This window comes from Haliotis rubra, unplaced genomic scaffold (genome assembly GCF_003918875.1).
Source record: "Haliotis rubra isolate DU_JTF1 unplaced genomic scaffold, ASM391887v1 Scf88, whole genome shotgun sequence".
NCBI classification, from domain to species: Eukaryota; Metazoa; Mollusca; class Gastropoda; order Lepetellida; family Haliotidae; genus Haliotis; species Haliotis rubra.
The window spans coordinates 637053-654674 of record NW_025767612.1 but is presented as its reverse complement, the minus strand read 5'-3'; the positions used below and the strand labels follow the sequence as shown (position 1 = coordinate 654674).

Here is a 17622-nt window from a genome sequence, read left to right as displayed (position 1 = left end):
ACTCGATGTCGACGATGTTGTTGTCGAAGCACAGGGCCAAAATAAGGTCTTCTGGCACGTAAACCAGCCTCTCTCAACCTGTTCCTGACGGTCTGTGCAAAAAGCCTCCTCAATCCGGGTATTTGTCGAGCGGTACTGGTCGCCGTAGCTGTTCGATGACGCAGGTGATGTACCCGGATGTAGCGATCCTGCGCCGCAGTGATCGCTCGAGGTCGCCCACTACGAGGGGCATCTGCTACCGCATTCTGCCGGCGATATCTCACCCGGAGCCGTGAAATGGTGCTTTGGTGAACATTCATGCGTCAGGCAACTGCACGTTGAGACTGGCCAGCTTCAAGCAAACCAATGCCGATATGACGGTTGGCTTCACTTAGACGTGGCATTCGTGTTATCCAACACATGCATTGAAGCTTTTTCACTGTCGTTCACTGTTCATGTACTGTTGGAAATCGCAGCTTAAAATGAGACGTTTTGACACTTGGTGAAAGATGTCAGGCTATAGGCTTTTTGGAATCTGGTCAACCTCAGCAGCAGGTTGCTGCCCGCTTTAATGTGAGTCAGAGTGCTATTGGTAGACGGTGGCAGAGATGTCAAGCCAATGGGTCCTTGGAGTATGCACGTCGACCAGTGGCGTCGCCAGAGAGTCACAACAGTCCGAGATGATAGGCACATGATAACGTTCTTTTGCTTCAGTTGCAACCGCACTATGGAACTCACTTCCACTTAAATTACGTACAGCTCCATCCCTTCAAGTGTTCAAGCGTAACCTCAAAACATACCTTTTCAGTCGATATAAACAGTAACTCTCTCCAAGCTCATATTTACTACAATACTGATTCATGTGACTTTTTGATGTGTTTGTTTTTAAACATTTGTGCGCGCTTTGAGCATGCCCCTTTGTGGTATGGAGTATTGCGCAGTATAAGTACCCTTATTATTATTATTATTATTAACAATGCGTTACGTAACAGATTCCTTAACGCAGCAGATCTTCAAACAGAACACTTCAATGTTAACAATGTATCCAGGAGCACCGTTCGTAGACGTTTAAGGGCAGCCGGACTGTAACACCACTAACACCACGTCACAGGCAAGCGCGTTTGAGATGGAGTAGACATGGCCGCTGGAATCAACGTCAATGGTCTTGTGTGCTCTTCACAGATGAAAGCAGATTCGATTTGTCCTCCCATGATAGTTGGCAGAGGATTTATCGTCGCAATGGAGAGCGAATCACAGATGCAACTGTGGCCACGCATAACCGATTTGGCAGGGGGTCGGTCATGGTTTAGTCCTACTGGACGTAGGAGGCTACTCCACTGCACGTAGTGGACGGCAAACTTACCGGACAGCGGACTGGCTCCTATAACAGTACCATTCCTGCAAACTACCCATGGCTTTTATGGTCGACCCTCCTTACGCAAGGCCTCATAGGGCCAGGATTGTCACGGAATTCCTTAGGCAGCAGGGTGCAGAGCGGATAGAATGGCCAGCATGCTCGCCAGACCTCAACCCAATTGAGCACACCTGTGATGAACTCGGTCGACGTGTGTACACGTCACCAAGCACCAGTGGATCTCCCAGGACTCCGCAGAGCTCTAGTAGAGGAATGGAATGCGATTTCGCAAGCTTTCTCTATGAACTTGATAAGGAGTATGAGAACAAGGTGCACCTGTGTCTTGGACGCTCGAGGAGGGTACACAAGATCTTTGTCATTTTCATTTTCGGGGGTTGGTTTATACAACTGAAGTTTGCTAGAGCTGTTTGAACTTTTTGTCTGTATGCCACGATGTGTCACGTTTGGCAACACATTAAACATTATGATGACACTCTTAGTTCTATTATTTCTGAGAAACCTTTCTGTTCATGTGCTTAATATCATTTCACTCTTTATTAATGACGCCTAGTATACATTTGACGCTGAGCACAGGTGGCCCAGTCTTCTCAGATGCCGAAATTCATTGGACAGAGTTGCTTCCCTTATGCCCATATTCCACACAGACCACGAATCGCCACGATTTGACATATTTGAGGATTCGTAGTTGAATCGTAATCAGTTCGTGAAGTTCTTAAATAATTCGTATATACTCGTAGTCAGTTCTTGCAATTCCTGAGCAAATCGGGAATTCGTGGCAAAAGTTTTGGACTGTTCAAAATTTTGGCCACGAACTCCCGATTAAAAATAACCCGTAGTTACTTCGTAACAAATTCGTAGTCCATTCTTAGGCATCGTAACTGAATCGTAATCGATTCTCAGGCAGTTGTAGGTATTCTTAACTGATTCGTGGATTCGTCAACTTGTGACTTGACCACGAATCGGCTACGAATCTGTCACGAATTCCACAAATACACGCCAAAGCAGGAACGAAGCAGTGAGAACTATCTACGAATCACCTACGAATGGCGGCAAATTGATTGGGTATATAAGGAGTTTAACACTGACGTCAGGCCATTAGCTGCTGACGATTGTGCAACGAAATCCACGAATCAGCAAGATGCCTAGAAGAGCTGTAGGCAAAGACAAGGGGAGAGGGAAGAGAAGCAACAGAAATAAGGAAGAGGGAGAAAAAGGCAGCAAAACTTCCAACCCACCCCTCCAACTTCCAAAGAGTAACTACCCCTCCACCTGCAGATGAACCAGCTCCAGAAGTGGTTTAACATGTGGCTGGTGATGTTGCTTCTTCCCAGTCCAAGAGCAAGAAGACCAGGGTCTTGTCCAACCTCACAGTAAACGAACAAGAGGATGTGACCCTCTTCCTTGAGAGGAATGACTACAACAAGAGGCGGTTAGACCACCTCTGTGTCTCTAAAAAGAATAAGGCGCGGGACGATCTCTCCCATTATATGGGAAAGGAGGTGACGGCACTGACTACGTCTTTTGAGAGCCTCCATTCCCAGACAGGGAAACTCAGGAGGAAGAACAGCTGTGGAGATGACAACCGCCAACGGTGGACATGGACCAGATTCCAGGTCCTGGTGCCCCACGTCGGACATGTCACCCACCGCAGTCCAGAGCTTCCGGAGAAGTGCCAACACGAGCCGGGGTGAGGAATACCGGGAAGAGGAGCCCTAGTGTCCAGTGACCACCACACCGTCCACAACCACTCCCGGGAGCTCGTCTGTGACGGTGTATGGCACCAGGGGCACCAGGGGTAGAGTGATGGGGGTCAACCTGTTCCTGACGGTCTGTGCAAAAAGCCTCCTCAATCCGGGTATTTGTCGAGCGGTACTGGTCGCCGTAGCTGTTCGATGACGCAGGTGATGTACCCGGATGTAGCGATCCTGCGCCGCAGTGGTCGCTCGAGGTCGCCCACTACGAGGGGCATCTGCTACCGCATTCTGCCGGCGATATCTCACCCGGAGCCGTGAAATGGTGCTTTGGTGAACATTCATGCGTCAGGCAACTGCACGTTGAGACTGGCCAGCTTCAAGCAAACCAATGCCGATATGACGGTTGGCTTCACTTAGACGTGGCATTCGTGTTATCCAACACATGCATTGAAGCTTTTTCACTGTCGTTCACTGTTCATGTACTGTTGGAAATCGCAGCTTAAAATGAGACGTTTTGACACTTGGTGAAAGATGTCAGGCTATAGGCTTTTTGGAATCTGGTCAACCTCAGCAGCAGGTTGCTGCCCGCTTTAATGTGAGTCAGAGTGCTATTGGTAGACGGTGGCAGAGATGTCAAGCCAATGGGTCCTTGGAGTATGCACGTCGACCAGTGGCGTCGCCAGAGAGTCACAACAGTCCGAGATGATAGGCACATGATAACGTTCTTTTGCTTCAGTTGCAACCGCACTATGGAACTCACTTCCACTTAAATTACGTACAGCTCCATCCCTTCAAGTGTTCAAGCGTAACCTCAAAACATACCTTTTCAGTCGATATAAACAGTAACTCTCTCAAGCTCATATTTACTACAATACTGATTCATGTGACTTTTTGATGTGTTTGTTTTTAAACATTTGTGCGCGCTTTGAGCATGCCCCTTTGTGGTATGGAGTATTGCGCAGTATAAGTACCCTTATTATTATTATTATTATTAACAATGCGTTACGTAACAGATTCCTTAACGCAGCAGATCTTCAAACAGAACACTTCAATGTTAACAATGTATCCAGGAGCACCGTTCGTAGACGTTTAAGGGCAGCCGGACTGTAACACCACTAACACCACGTCACAGGCAAGCGCGTTTGAGATGGAGTAGACATGGCCGCTGGAATCAACGTCAATGGTCTTGTGTGCTCTTCACAGATGAAAGCAGATTCGATTTGTCCTCCCATGATAGTTGGCAGAGGATTTATCGTCGCAATGGAGAGCGAATCACAGATGCAACTGTGGCCACGCATAACCGATTTGGCAGGGGGTCGGTCATGGTTTAGTCCTACTGGACGTAGGAGGCTACTCCACTGCACGTGGTGGACGGCAAACTTACCGGACAGCGAACTGGCTCCTATAACAGTACCATTCCTGCAAACTACCCATGGCTTTTATGGTCGACCCTCCTTACGCAAGCCCTCATAGGGCCAGGATTGTCACGGAATTCCTTAGGCAGCAGGGTGCAGAGCGGATAGAATGGCCAGCATGCTCGCCAGACCTCAACCCAATTGAGCACACCTGTGATGAACTCGGTCGACGTGTGTACACACGTCACCAAGCACCAGTGGATCTCCCAGGACTCCGCAGAGCTCTAGTAGAGGAATGGAATGCGATTTCGCAAGCTTTCTCTATGAACTTGATAAGGAGTATGAGAACAAGGTGCACCTGTGTCTTGGACGCTCGAGGAGGGTACACAAGATCTTTGTCATTTTCATTTTCGGGGGTTGGTTTATACAACTGAAGTTTGCTAGATCTGTTTGAACTTTTTGTCTGTATGCCACGATGTGTCACGTTTGGCAACACATTAAACATTATGATGACACTCTTAGTTCTATTATTTCTGAGAAACCTTTGTGTTCATGTGCTTAATATCATTTCACTCTTTATTAATGACGCCTAGTATACATTTGACGCTGAGCACAGGTGGCCCAGTCTTCTCAGATGCCGAAATTCATTGGACAGAGTTGCTTCCCTTATGCCCATATTCCACACAGACCACGAATCGCCACGATTTGACATATTTGAGGATTCGTAGTTGAATCGTAATCAGTTCGTGAAGTTCTTAAATAATTCGTATATACTCGTAGTCAGTTCTTGCAATTCTTGAGCAATCGGGAATTCGTGGCAAAAGTTTTGGAACTGTTCAAAATTTTGGCCACGAACTCCCGATCTAAAAATATCGTAGTTACTTCGTAACAAATTCGTAGTCCATTCTTAGGCATCGTAACTGAATCGTAATCGATTCTCAGGCAGTTGTAGGTATTCTTAACTGATTCGTGGATTCGTCAACTTGTGACTTGACCACGAATCGGCTACGAATCTGTCACGAATTCCACAAATACACGCCAAAGCAGGTACGAAGCGCAGAACTATCTACGAATCACCTACGATTGGCGGCAAATTGATTGGGTATATAAGGAGTTTAACACTGACGTCAGGCCATTAGCTGCTGACGATTGTGCAACGAAATCCACGAATCAGCAAGATGCCTAGAAGAGCTGTAGGCAAAGACAAGGGGAGAGGGAAGAGAAGCAACAGAAATAAGGAAGAGGGAGAAAAAGGCAGCAAAACTTCCAACCCACCCCTCCAACTTCCAAAGAGTAACTACCCCTCCACCTGCAGATGAACCAGCTCCAGAAGTGGTTTAACATGTGGCTGGTGATGTTGCTTCTTCCCAGTCCAAGAGCAAGAAGACCAGGGTCTTGTCCAACCTCACAGTAAACGAACAAGAGGATGTGACCCTCTTCCTTGAGAGGAATGACTACAACAAGAGGCGGTTAGACCACCTCTGTGTCTCTAAAAAGAATAAGGCGCGGGACGATCTCTCCCATTATATGGGAAAGGAGGTGACGGCACTGACTACGTCTTTTGAGAGCCTCCATTCCCAGACAGGGAAACTCAGGAGGAAGAACAGCTGTGGAGATGACAACCGCCAACGGTGGACATGGACCAGATTCCAGGTCCTGGTGCCCCACGTCGGACATGTCACCCACCGCAGTCCAGAGCTTCCGGAGAAGCGCCAACACGAGCCAGGGTGAGGAGTTCCGGAGAGAGGAGCCTTAGTGTCCAGTGACCACCACACCGTCCACAACCACTCCCGGGAGCTCGTCTGTGACGGTGTATGGCACCAGGGGCACCAGGGGGGGTAGAGTGATGGGGGTCGAAACCCTATACCATGAGCTGCCCACCTACAAGGACCACCAGGAATAGCTGTTACAGATTCTCCAAGATCCTGCTGTGCCTGAAATACTCCACCCAGAGAAGTTAAATTTCACCGAGTACCACGGGCATGCTTCCAGAAAGTGCCTGAGTTGTGTGGTTTCCAGATGGCTATGTGCTTGCCATTGAAGCCCCCCTGGGCATGAGGAACATTCCACCGATATTGGAACTGCTGGACAATGGCCTTTCAGTCCTCCTGGGTCTGGGGCAGTGGCATGACTTCATCCTTCAGTTACTGTATGATGGCCTTAAAGACTTCCTGCACAATCCATACCACTGTGCTGAAACCACATCGGAAGTCATACTGGGTAGTGTGACACCGGTCTCCTGTAGCTAGGTATCTGAAGACTGGTTTCACGTGGGTGTCCCTTCTGGATGACTGGGCTAATCCCTTTGAGTAGCTCATCAAATATGTGGAATGGCATTCTCACATAATTGGCAAAGGCATTTTCATCTTCCCCCCTCATTTCCTGCATCAGTCAGTTGTAGTTACCATGTTCTTGCCTTCTACCTGGTGTCAGCCACGGCCTAACCCACCACCTGGGTGCTCTTCTCCTCCTTCTTCGAAGCAGACTTCTTCAAGCGATCAGCAGCTGGTGTTTATACTCCAGTTTGGAACTGATACCCAAACATAGGTTACTGATTCCTAACGTTCGTGCAGTACTCGTAATTGATTCTAGTAAATCGTTGTGAATTCTTGACAATATCCGTGCGATTCCAGCCGAATCCCACGAATATTCGTACCTCTATCGTAACTGAATCGTAGAGCTTCCCGAATTGAGCTAGAACATTTGCACATTTCCACGAATTCTCACGAATCCTCAAATTTATCAATTCATGGCGATTCGTGGGATTCGTGGTCTTTGTGGAATAGGGGCATTATGCTGCGTTTACACTAGACCACGATTAGACCACGATGGCCACGATTCGGATTTTTTTTTAAAATCGTAACTCATCTTATAAAGCGTGAGAGATCGCAGATCCAAATCGTTGTGATCGCAAGAGATCTCCATGATCGTGAGCCATCTTGATAATCGTGGCAAAATATTAAATATGTTTAATATTTTACCATGATCATGCCGATAGTATCTCGATCTAATACGATTCAATGCATTTCTATGTACTTTTTAACACGCGGGGTGTACTACGAATAACGTCCACGATCTATCACTATCTGAACGTTTCCTTGTGCTGGACAGTTGGGGTAGCCTAGTGGTTAAAGCGTTGGCTCGTCACGCCGCAGACCCGGGTTCGATTCCCCACATGGGTACAATTTGTGAAGCCCATTTCTGGTGTCCCCCGCCGTGATATTGCTGGAATATTGCTTAAAAACGGCGTAAAACCATATTCAGTCAGTCAGTCAGCCGTTCATAATTTATGGCTAGGGGGTGATGGTTTTAAGGGGGGGTCACCCATTTTGTTCTGGGGAGGTAGGGGGGTTCAGCAATTTTGTACACATGTTTTTAGGGGGTCATCAATTTTGTACATAAAATATTTTAAAATCATGCTTTAAATATATGGGAAGGGGGGTCCATTGACTTTGTACATAACATGGGGGCACTTACTTTGTCCATAAATTTTAGGGGGTCATTCACACTGTACATGCTTCTCCATAAAAATCATCATCACCCCACCTAGCCATAAATTATGAACGGTCCCTTATATATTATGTTGTATGCGCTTTGAGCATGCCCGTGCGGCGTGGGCGAAGATATCGATTGAAGCGTACTTAATATGGACCTAATTTCTGCGCTGTATTTGTTTTGGTCGTTGCGTTAAAGAATTACTAAAATTAAGTTTTATTTTGTGTTTAGTTTCTGTTCTACTGCATAACAACTGAATCTGGCTTTTGAAACCGTGTGTGTTTGTGTGTTTGTGTGTGGCTGGCCAATACATGGTTTGTGGTGATTATCTCCCTTGAAAGAAGGGAGGTAAACAAGTTCGAAACCGTTGAAGTAGAGAAGTCAGAAGAAGAGTTGATACGCAAGCCAGGACAAAATATCTTTTTTAAAATGTCGTTCAAGGTTATTAATGTTTTACCACTCTAGGGGTTAATAATTACTTATATATTTTATTTCGTTTCTTTTGGTCGGTTAACGTGTTATGAATGATACATGGGAATAAGTTATGAAAACTTTGTCGGTCGCGGCAAATTTGATTCAATTCCAACTTCAAGCACTACGACTTTGCCCTTTGTTGTTTTCCAGTTTAAAATGTATGATATAATTGCGTATGATCAGCAGTTAATGGTTGCTCTAAATACCATCCATCACACCATAAGGTCACTTGGCAATGCAGTCATGAGTCATGATGTGTCTAGTTTCATAAGATAGGCTATTTAGGCTATTATTATAAGGTGGTGTATAACTCAAGGAAGTCAAATGAGACATATTCAATGTAAGTGTAGCACATATATCACATGACTGTAGTACCAGTTGCACATGATAAGTAAATTAATCTGTATTGCCGTATTGCTAGAGACTCCGATCACAATCTCTACTGGTAGAATCTCCAATTCTACCAGATCGCAATCTCTACCCTAACATATACTAATTATATTGCTAGGGATTATTTGTTGGTATGCTCATGCCTACTAATACTATCTACCGCTACCATTAAGTTTCATAGTGGTAACTCTAACTTTATTTTATTTTTCAGCCATGTTTGGGAGACACGTGGGCCGAGAACACATTAGAGCGAGCTTCAAGGGTAGGGCAGGAAGTGCTAGAAAGAACCAGGGCAAGGAAGGTGGAGTGGCCATCACACAAGCAGTATGGAAACAACCCTGTACAGGTGAGGGGGAAACGGGGTTTCTGTGTAGATCCTCTGTTGGCCATGCTTGACAAGTGTCCCTATCCTGATGGCAATTGTTGTTGTAATCAGTACCATGTTTACTGTGCCCTGTGTGGATAAGTTGTGTCAGGAGCTGTTTCCAGGAATGTATGATGTTCACAGAAATACGTACAAAAAATCATTCTACTTACTTTGAATTTGGCATTCAAATATTTTACCTTTTCATCATATACGCAAAGAGGTTCACAGGTTCAGGGTTTTACGGGACGCATGATTCCTGCATATTGGACTCAATTTGATGATGTACCCCTAAACTAAAATCATGTGCGTCCATGTGGAAGCAATATAATTTTCTTCTGGGAAAGAACTTCATGAATTTGTAATGATATCCCATATTAAAATGTAAACATTCTGTTTACAATCACTATTCTAATGACATTGAAACTAACACATATTAAAGCATAATCATTATGAAATGGGAAGCATCCATGATCATTGATTTGATGCAAATTGATGGACTCCCAATTTTGGAAATGGACTCTCAAAAAATATGCCCCGAGTCCCCAGGACTCCCAGTTTTGAAGAGCTATGTAAAACCCTGCAGGTTTGCTTGTGAAGTACCTTCTCATTAAAATCATCATGTGACATGGTTGTTAACAGAGTAGTGTTTCCTGAAACCTGTGATCTTAGGTTCAATTCCAAGTTCATGTTATAAGGATTGTCAGTACAATACTGAATTGATCCAACTGATCCAAGACTTGCAATACTTTGATCATTCCTCAAACATCTAGATGGCATGCCCCGATATAACCTTCTTGTGTCTCACAGGACCCACATGTACACACATCACTGGATGATGCCCTGGCCAGTATACTGCACTACATGTCTGTGACAACCAAGAACTGCAAGGTGAGCTCCAACATAGAAATACTTGTACCAACCTACTTTATCCATTTGCCCCCATTACACAGTGAAATAAAAGTAATGCTATATGTCTCGTCGGAAATATATTTAATGCTCTCAGATTGACAGGTACATGGTTCTATTGTAAACACTGTTTTTCCTAATTATCCTATTTGTTAATTCTTGTTAAAAATGACAATGCACGTAGGTTTCTATGTAATTCTGACAAATACTGGGATGGGGCAGGATTGGACTTTTTCTTATTGAGGTTGGTTGTATTTTCTTGCAGCGTTACTACAACAGCACTGGTGGATCTCAACGGAGTGCTTCAGACAACCTCCACTGCAACAGATTCCACACCCCAACGTACACCGCAGCACACAAGACAAACCCAGTAGGTGGCAGGGATGAAGTGGTACTCAAATATCACCATGCCATACATACACAGGGCTACAAATAAGGGGCGTACAGGTGTAATGTATGCCTAAAAATCAATAATATAATATAAAATTTCAAGCGTATCAAAAATACCTTTGGTACGTCTAACATATGTAAAGTTTAATAGCTGAAAAGTTGTTTAATACAAATAACAAACCACATCACCAACTGGCTCACACAAGAACATGTCAGTACTCCTTCAAAATTCTCAGTACATCTCCACTTGCAATATGAGGTGTAATTACACCCACACACCCAAAAGTTATCTGGAGCCCTGCATACAGGATTCTTACTTTAAAATGATGCATTTTCTTGCAGAGGCGCTGCATGATAATTTTTTAAACACCAGTATGTTATAAAACTGTTTAAAAAACAAATATGGGCCAGTAATATTCCAGTCAAATCAGTCATTGATCCCAAATTGTGTAAGAGAGAAACAAAGGGTATCCTGTAATGTGTTGCAGGGTATGGTGTAAAAATGCACCTGGCACTGGTACAGTCACAGGGGTGGGGTGTAACCTAGTGGTTAAATCATTTGTCATGCCAAAGACCCAAGCTCGATTCCCCACATGGGTACAATATGTGAAGCCCGTTTTCTGGTGTCCCCCTGGTCCTGTCTTCATATTGCTGGAATATTGCTAAAAATGGCATAAAACTAAACTCACTCACTTTCAGGTGATCATGCAGATGTAGGATATCTCTTCAGTGATAATTACACGTGATACTTTATTATTGACCAGCCACCGTCATACAGCTGGTGTACTGCTGAGTGTCATATTAGAAATAAAAAACGGAAATGCTGGTGGCTTTAATGAATTGTTTAATCAGTTTTAATGAATCGTGTAAAACCTACATGACGTAAGGCTTCCCTCAAATTATTAGCAGGAATAGGTGGCCCTGTTGTCTGAGGCAATGAATGTTGCTGTGCAGAGTCCTGTCGCTTGTGCAGAGTCCTGTCGCTTGTGCAGAGTTCTGTCGCTTGTGCACACGAGAAACCTATGATCATTGGTTTGTCAGTTTCATGGTCTCGTGCTCATGGGTATCACCAAAGTCATTGATGTATGAGACCTGCGTTTTAAAAAATGTTTTTTTCTTTCACCTAAGGCTTAATGTAAGAATATTTTTCGAGCAATGGCTTACAAAAGAAAGCATCAGTTGTAAATGTCTCCTAACAAGGATCAACCAACCGGAGGGCTTGCTTCGACCACACACCCATTTTGTCCGGACATATCGTCATCCATTTGTGTCAAGATTGTTTAGTTGAGGGTCACAATCGGGTTTCAATCGACTTGCAGAAATAACAATTAAGAATTGGTAGGTTTCATGATTGGTGATCGATAGAGTCAATCATCCATGATTATGTTCACATTAAGTTTTAATGGATTACATGCAATGGTATCTTCAAGGGTCCTAAGTCGTTAAGCAGAGACACCATCGTAAACTGACCCGTGATGATTTGGGGTAGATGAGGTCTTCAGCAACCCATGCTTGCCACAAAAGGCGACTATGCTTGTCGTAAGAGGCGACAAATAGGATCAGGTGGTCAGGCTCGCTGACTTGGTTGACACATGTCATCGCTTCCCAATTGCGCAGATCGATGCTCATGCTGTTGATCACTGGATTGTCTGGTCCAGACTCGATTATTTACAGACCGCCGCCATATAGGTGGAATATTGCTGAGAGCGGCGTAAAACTAAACTCACTCACTCACTCACCATCGTAAACTAATAGTTATGAAAGCAGTGTTAAACTCAACTTATGTACTTATTCTCAGCTTCAAAGGACGGAGGATGTGCACATCTTGGTACAACCAGGAACCTATGCCGTATCAGCCGGTGCCTGGGGAACACAGTACCAGCAGAAGCATGTTGTCCACGTCCGAGAGGGAAACACCGTCAACATGGACTTCGTGTTATGACAGCATGTATAACCTCGGGAAGTCATGCTTTAAATACATGTTATGCTAGTCATATTATTAATTGTCAAACTACATCATGATATGAAACACACGTTGTTGTTTTTATCATGTTAATGACGTCAACATTGAAGTTTTATATCCTGTTACATTGATATTATGTAACTTGCCAAAATATTATTGCCAAATGATTGGCTTCCATGCTATTCCCAGTTCTTCCTTTGTTGACTTGCCACCTATGCTGTCTCAGTTCTACCAATACATTGAGCAATATTTGAGGGTTATTTTAAGGAACTACACTTCCAGTTTGGACACAGAAAATATTCCATATTTTCCATATTCAGAACAATCTACGTTAACTTCAGACTATTTTAAGTGTAATGAATTGTTTACTCTTTTTATACTTTCATTTTATGAATAACAAGGTGGGAGATTTAATTATAAAAAATCTCTTTCAACATGGTGGCAATATTTATTGCTTACAATTTTCATTGAATCTATCATATAATTATCATACTGTCACAGGTTTTTAACTTTATGATAATTAGAAGAAATCAGTAAACTTTAGAATTGTGTTTATGTGATTCAGGATCATTATGCTAGTCAATCCCATTACTTAAATACAATACCTCTCTGATGATCTCTGGATACAGATTGGGGCAGTGGGGTAGCCTAATGATTAAAGCATTCACTTGTCACACCGAACCTGCTTGCTTATTGGCTCTAGAACCTGCTGTGTCTGGTACCTTTATATGTGTACAGTGGACACAGAGAAACTATACATTGTGTCCTGACACACCAACATTCACACTGTCGACATATTTTTGTTATGAATTGAATCATGAAAACTTGAAGTATAGTCCACTACACTATTTCAGTACTTACAAGACTCATATTTCTTTTATGAGTGTCTGCTTATTAAATTAGTAACTGGATGTTCTCTAGACCTCTAGTTTTCTAGTTCAATGTAAAACACTGCTCACTCATCCTATATTAAACATAAAATGTTTGTTCAGGATTGCTAGACTCGGTTGTCCTTGCAGAGAGGTATTGTGATCTCATATGATTTGTGTGCTACTCCAAATTATGACAATCAAACTGACTACCCAAAGAAGTGTTTCTTTGTAGATTTGTGGTGTTTGAGTACCAGTATATGCATGGGTGTTCCAGTTGTCGTTAACACAGAGATGGAGTGATCATGATGGCAGGTAATTAGAAAGATGGGTTTTTTATTTGTCTCTAATCATGCCAGTTTTGTCAGCTGAACAATGAATATTTAGTTACAACTGCCCAAACTTGTTTTAGAGAAAGGTTCCAGAATGTCTGGTAATGAACAGGTAGTGGGGAGTAGGTTTCAAGGAATGTAGGAATTGTTTCTTGAGAAGTCATAAACCTTTCAATATTTCCTAATGAAACTTGTAAGCACATCAGATCTCTTGCATCATTTTGTAATGTGTTGTCAATATTTAAACTGTTCGACAAATTCTGCTAAATGAAGTTCTGAAGGTATGGCTGGAAGGTATAGAATGCAATTAGGACTGGTAGGAATTGTGTTACTGTAGACAGTTGACTCCAGTCAACTTAAGTCACCTGTACTTATGAGCTTTGAACTAACCACAGTTTTGATTGGTTTAAAAATAATCAGATATATTGTGTAGCCATTCATATGATATATTTTGTGATTTTATTAACACAAGAGAGAGAGAGACAAGGATAATTTTTGCCTTTTTGTGCCACTTAGTCATATCTTTCATTCTCCTGATGAGGTTCAAAGGTAGGTGCTTAATAGGTTGTAAAATGTAATCTTGTTTGTTGTCAGTACTGGAGTTTTCAGATTAATCAACTATTATCGGAAAGCAGTGCTATGATGAGTTAATTAGTCTGCTTTACAAAAGCTGTACTGGGCCATGTCACGAAGTAGTCATAGCACTAACGTGATCTTAACTTTCATACTTTAATATAGGCTTGTAACAGTCGTAGCTCTAAGGCAGTCGTAACTCCCATACTTTAACATAGGCTTGCAACAGTAGTTTCCAACTTTCCAGTATACATCTTGAAGCCAGCTTACTATATCTTAGGTTTCCAGGACTGTTTCACCGTGTGCAATAATTATTGAGGGGCAACTGCAAACATGGTAAATCAGTTGTGTGTATTTTTTATCTTTTAATAAGATGTTTTCTAAGACGTGCAATAAATATTCTTCCTATTGTGTAGATAGTTTTGTGTTGAAATATGTGCCTGTTGAAAATATTGAGCATCATATTTTAACATCACCCTGTCAGCAATGTCGCACATATTTTGCAGTGATTGTGGTGCTAAGAAACATGGTGCTTCGCTTTTTCCGCTATTTTTAAAATTTAGGTTAATTTCATACTCGAACAATATTTTGCAGGAGAAAAGCGCAAGTTACATAAGCTTGCTGCTTTTGCATTGAACGCTAGTCACATACTCACCATGCAATGCTTGGATATTCCAATTCTCATTGTTATAATGACGTACAAAAGAAAGTACACACCTGATGCTTTGGTAAAATGTTTTCCCGAAAACAGCGTAATATTTAGACAAGTGTTTTGATTGCGACTCACAAACATTGTGTACGTGTTGCAATAACACCATAGATATCGTACCCAATTAAAACATTGCTAGCAAAATATTTGTTGTTTTAATAGTCTCAAAACACCAGGTGTGTACTTTGTTGTACATCAGTTTATTTTGTGGTCACAAGGTTATCTGGATATTTGTGATGATACATAATTAGTAATGCGGAATAAAGTTTGTTTTATAACATTTTGTCATGTGTATTATTTATTAACATGATTAACTAATGATACCCGTGAAGGTCCAAGAATACTGATCTTCAGTAACCCATGTTTGTAGTAAGAGGCGACTAAAGGGATCGCGTGATCAGGCTCGCTGACTTAGTTGACACATGTCATCAGTGTCCCAATTGTGCAGATTGATGCTCATGCTGTTGATCACTGGATTGTCTGGTACAGACTCGATTATTTACAGACTGCCGCCACATAGCTGGAATATTGCTGAGTGTGACGTAAAACTAAACTCACTATTAACTAATGAAAATTTATTATAAACGCTGCATATGTACAAATTCCCACATACGTCATGCAGTAGTGAGCACAGTCTGTTTGTTGGCTGAACCTGTCAAGATGACAGAGGCCTGTGAATAATCAAGTCTGCTCACAGAATCAACCATTGCCTTGTACAACCACCAGAGGTAGCTAGGGAGCAGGTTTTTATAAAGAACCCTCGACCATGCCATCCAGTGATCAACAATCCACACTGCCAGGTATTGTTGACATGCAGTCAACCATTGCCTCTTTCAACCAACATAGCTTGCTGGGGATGCATTCTAACCCTGAATCCTCTCCCGTGAGAGAGAAGAAAAGTGAGTATGGTTTTGTCGCTTTCAGCAATATCATGTCAGGAGACACCAGAAATGGGCTTCACACATTGTACCCATGTGGGGAATCGAACCCAGGTCTTCAGCGTGATGAGCAAACGCTTTAACCACTACGCTACCCCACCGCGCCAGAGGAAAAGTGTGTCAAGATATATACACTGTACTGGATTCCTAATGATAAAAACAAAAATTCAGGCTTACATAATTTTATTGTCATCTAGTTTGAAATATGGCAAAAAAGTAAATATTCTCTTGCTGTACATAACTTGACACTTAAACAATTCAGATCTACTCTGCAATGTGGAGTGGCTAATCTTAAGTCAGTTCTGGCAAGGAATGGACAATAAAACAATTTCAAATCTCACTGTGCATTAGGGGAGACAACTCAAGAAGTCTTAGATGACATATCTGCAGTATCTATCAGTTAAGGTACTTCCGAAGCTACTACACTGAAGTAGCTTTGTAATGTTCTATTTCATGATCGAAGAATCATATGCTTCTAAAATGTATCCACCATGTTTTACATGCGGACTTGTACCTGCTTTCCTCAAATGCACAAAGAAATGCAACAAGAAAATAACAAATTACAAACAGCATATCTAATGTAACACAGACTTAAAATATATATAACATTTTGAGATGAGCCATGATAACAATGCAATATCTGACAGGTAATGCTTCTACACCAAGCACTATAGCATATAGGCATACCTTTGAAGGGTAACATTACACATCTCAGTGTACACAGCACTCTCACAATGATGACTGCCAGAACACAAGAGTTGTAGCCCTATCATTTACATAATATGTCTACATCTATGAATGTCAACGGCTTTACAAGCAGATGCAACATTTTAACAGTATTTGTAGCTCTGCAAGTCTTGTAGACTGAGACTGGCAATAGCTGTAAGGTCGACCTGTTGTAACAGTAGCAGAGCTTCATCACTTACGGGATGGGTAGAATGATTATAATCCCATTGGAGCTACCTATTATAACCCAAACACAAATAAATAAGGAGTCTTTAGTAATTCGATCACTGTTTCCATTTTATACCCCCTTGATCCTGTAAGTGTTCAGGGTCCTGATCCTCAAAGCAATCTTAGTGCTACGACATTTGTAAGCTATAGAGTTAAGATAGGTCGTAACATTACGAAGGCTTTGTTGATCAGGACCAAGGTAGCGTATATTTCAAAAGCATTGTATCAGGTACAACATATCCCATTTCAAAAGTTACACTTCATGTCATATCACAAATATGTGTCCGATTTGTTATGTGTTGGAACCTATACTCCTCTCCTCCTCCCCCCATACCTATTTAACATATATACACATTTCAGGAGTTTGCATGATGAATCTACCCTTTCTGTGGAAGATGCTTCACATATTACACTGTAACCAAGGAAACAAAGAATAGAACACTTTGGGTCATAAATAACTGGCTATGTCCTCAATAAATAGTGATAGTATTCATTGTTAAATATCACACATCTATGTTTGATGAACTGAATTCTACCCATCCAGGTTTGATTATTATGGTCTGGGGTGATTGGTTTTATACCTACACTACAGAAATCATACACACATGGAAACCATTTACAGAAGATTATCACGTGCAGTCAATCTTTCCCTTTCTCATGTAACATGTGAAACTTCTGTGTCATGCAAACAGTAGGCGTAAGCCGATAGAGTGAGTATGGTTTAACACCACTTTTAGCAATATTCCTAGTGGTATTCCAATTAATTGAAATAATCGAAGATTGGTCGCAGTGACCAAAGGACCAAAATGACCACATTTTCTTTAATCGATCACAACTTTTGGATAATCGAAACACTTGA

The 17622-nt window shown here is 42.3% G+C and overlaps 1 protein-coding gene across 1 annotated transcript; it reads left to right on the top strand.

The window, feature by feature from the left end:
• Positions 1 to 8242: 8242 nt before the first annotated feature.
• On the top strand, positions 8243 to 14982 carry LOC124263390. The gene is made up of 5 exons (XM_046698007.1): positions 8243 to 8339; positions 8974 to 9108; positions 9937 to 10017; positions 10301 to 10405; positions 12224 to 14982. The coding sequence occupies exons 1-5, from the start codon at positions 8328 to 8330 to the stop codon at positions 12365 to 12367; spliced, it is 477 nt and encodes a 158-aa protein (XP_046553963.1). The 5' UTR covers positions 8243 to 8327; the 3' UTR covers positions 12368 to 14982.
• The last annotated feature ends 2640 nt before the right edge of the window (positions 14983 to 17622 follow it).

Coding starts and splice junctions, on each gene's coding strand:
- LOC124263390 (XM_046698007.1), top strand. Junction 9,109..9,936: donor ATGGAAACAACCCTGTACAG/GTGAGGGGGAAA, acceptor TGTGTCTCACAG/GACCCACATGTACACACATC. Junction 10,018..10,300: donor TGACAACCAAGAACTGCAAG/GTGAGCTCCAAC, acceptor ATTTTCTTGCAG/CGTTACTACAACAGCACTGG.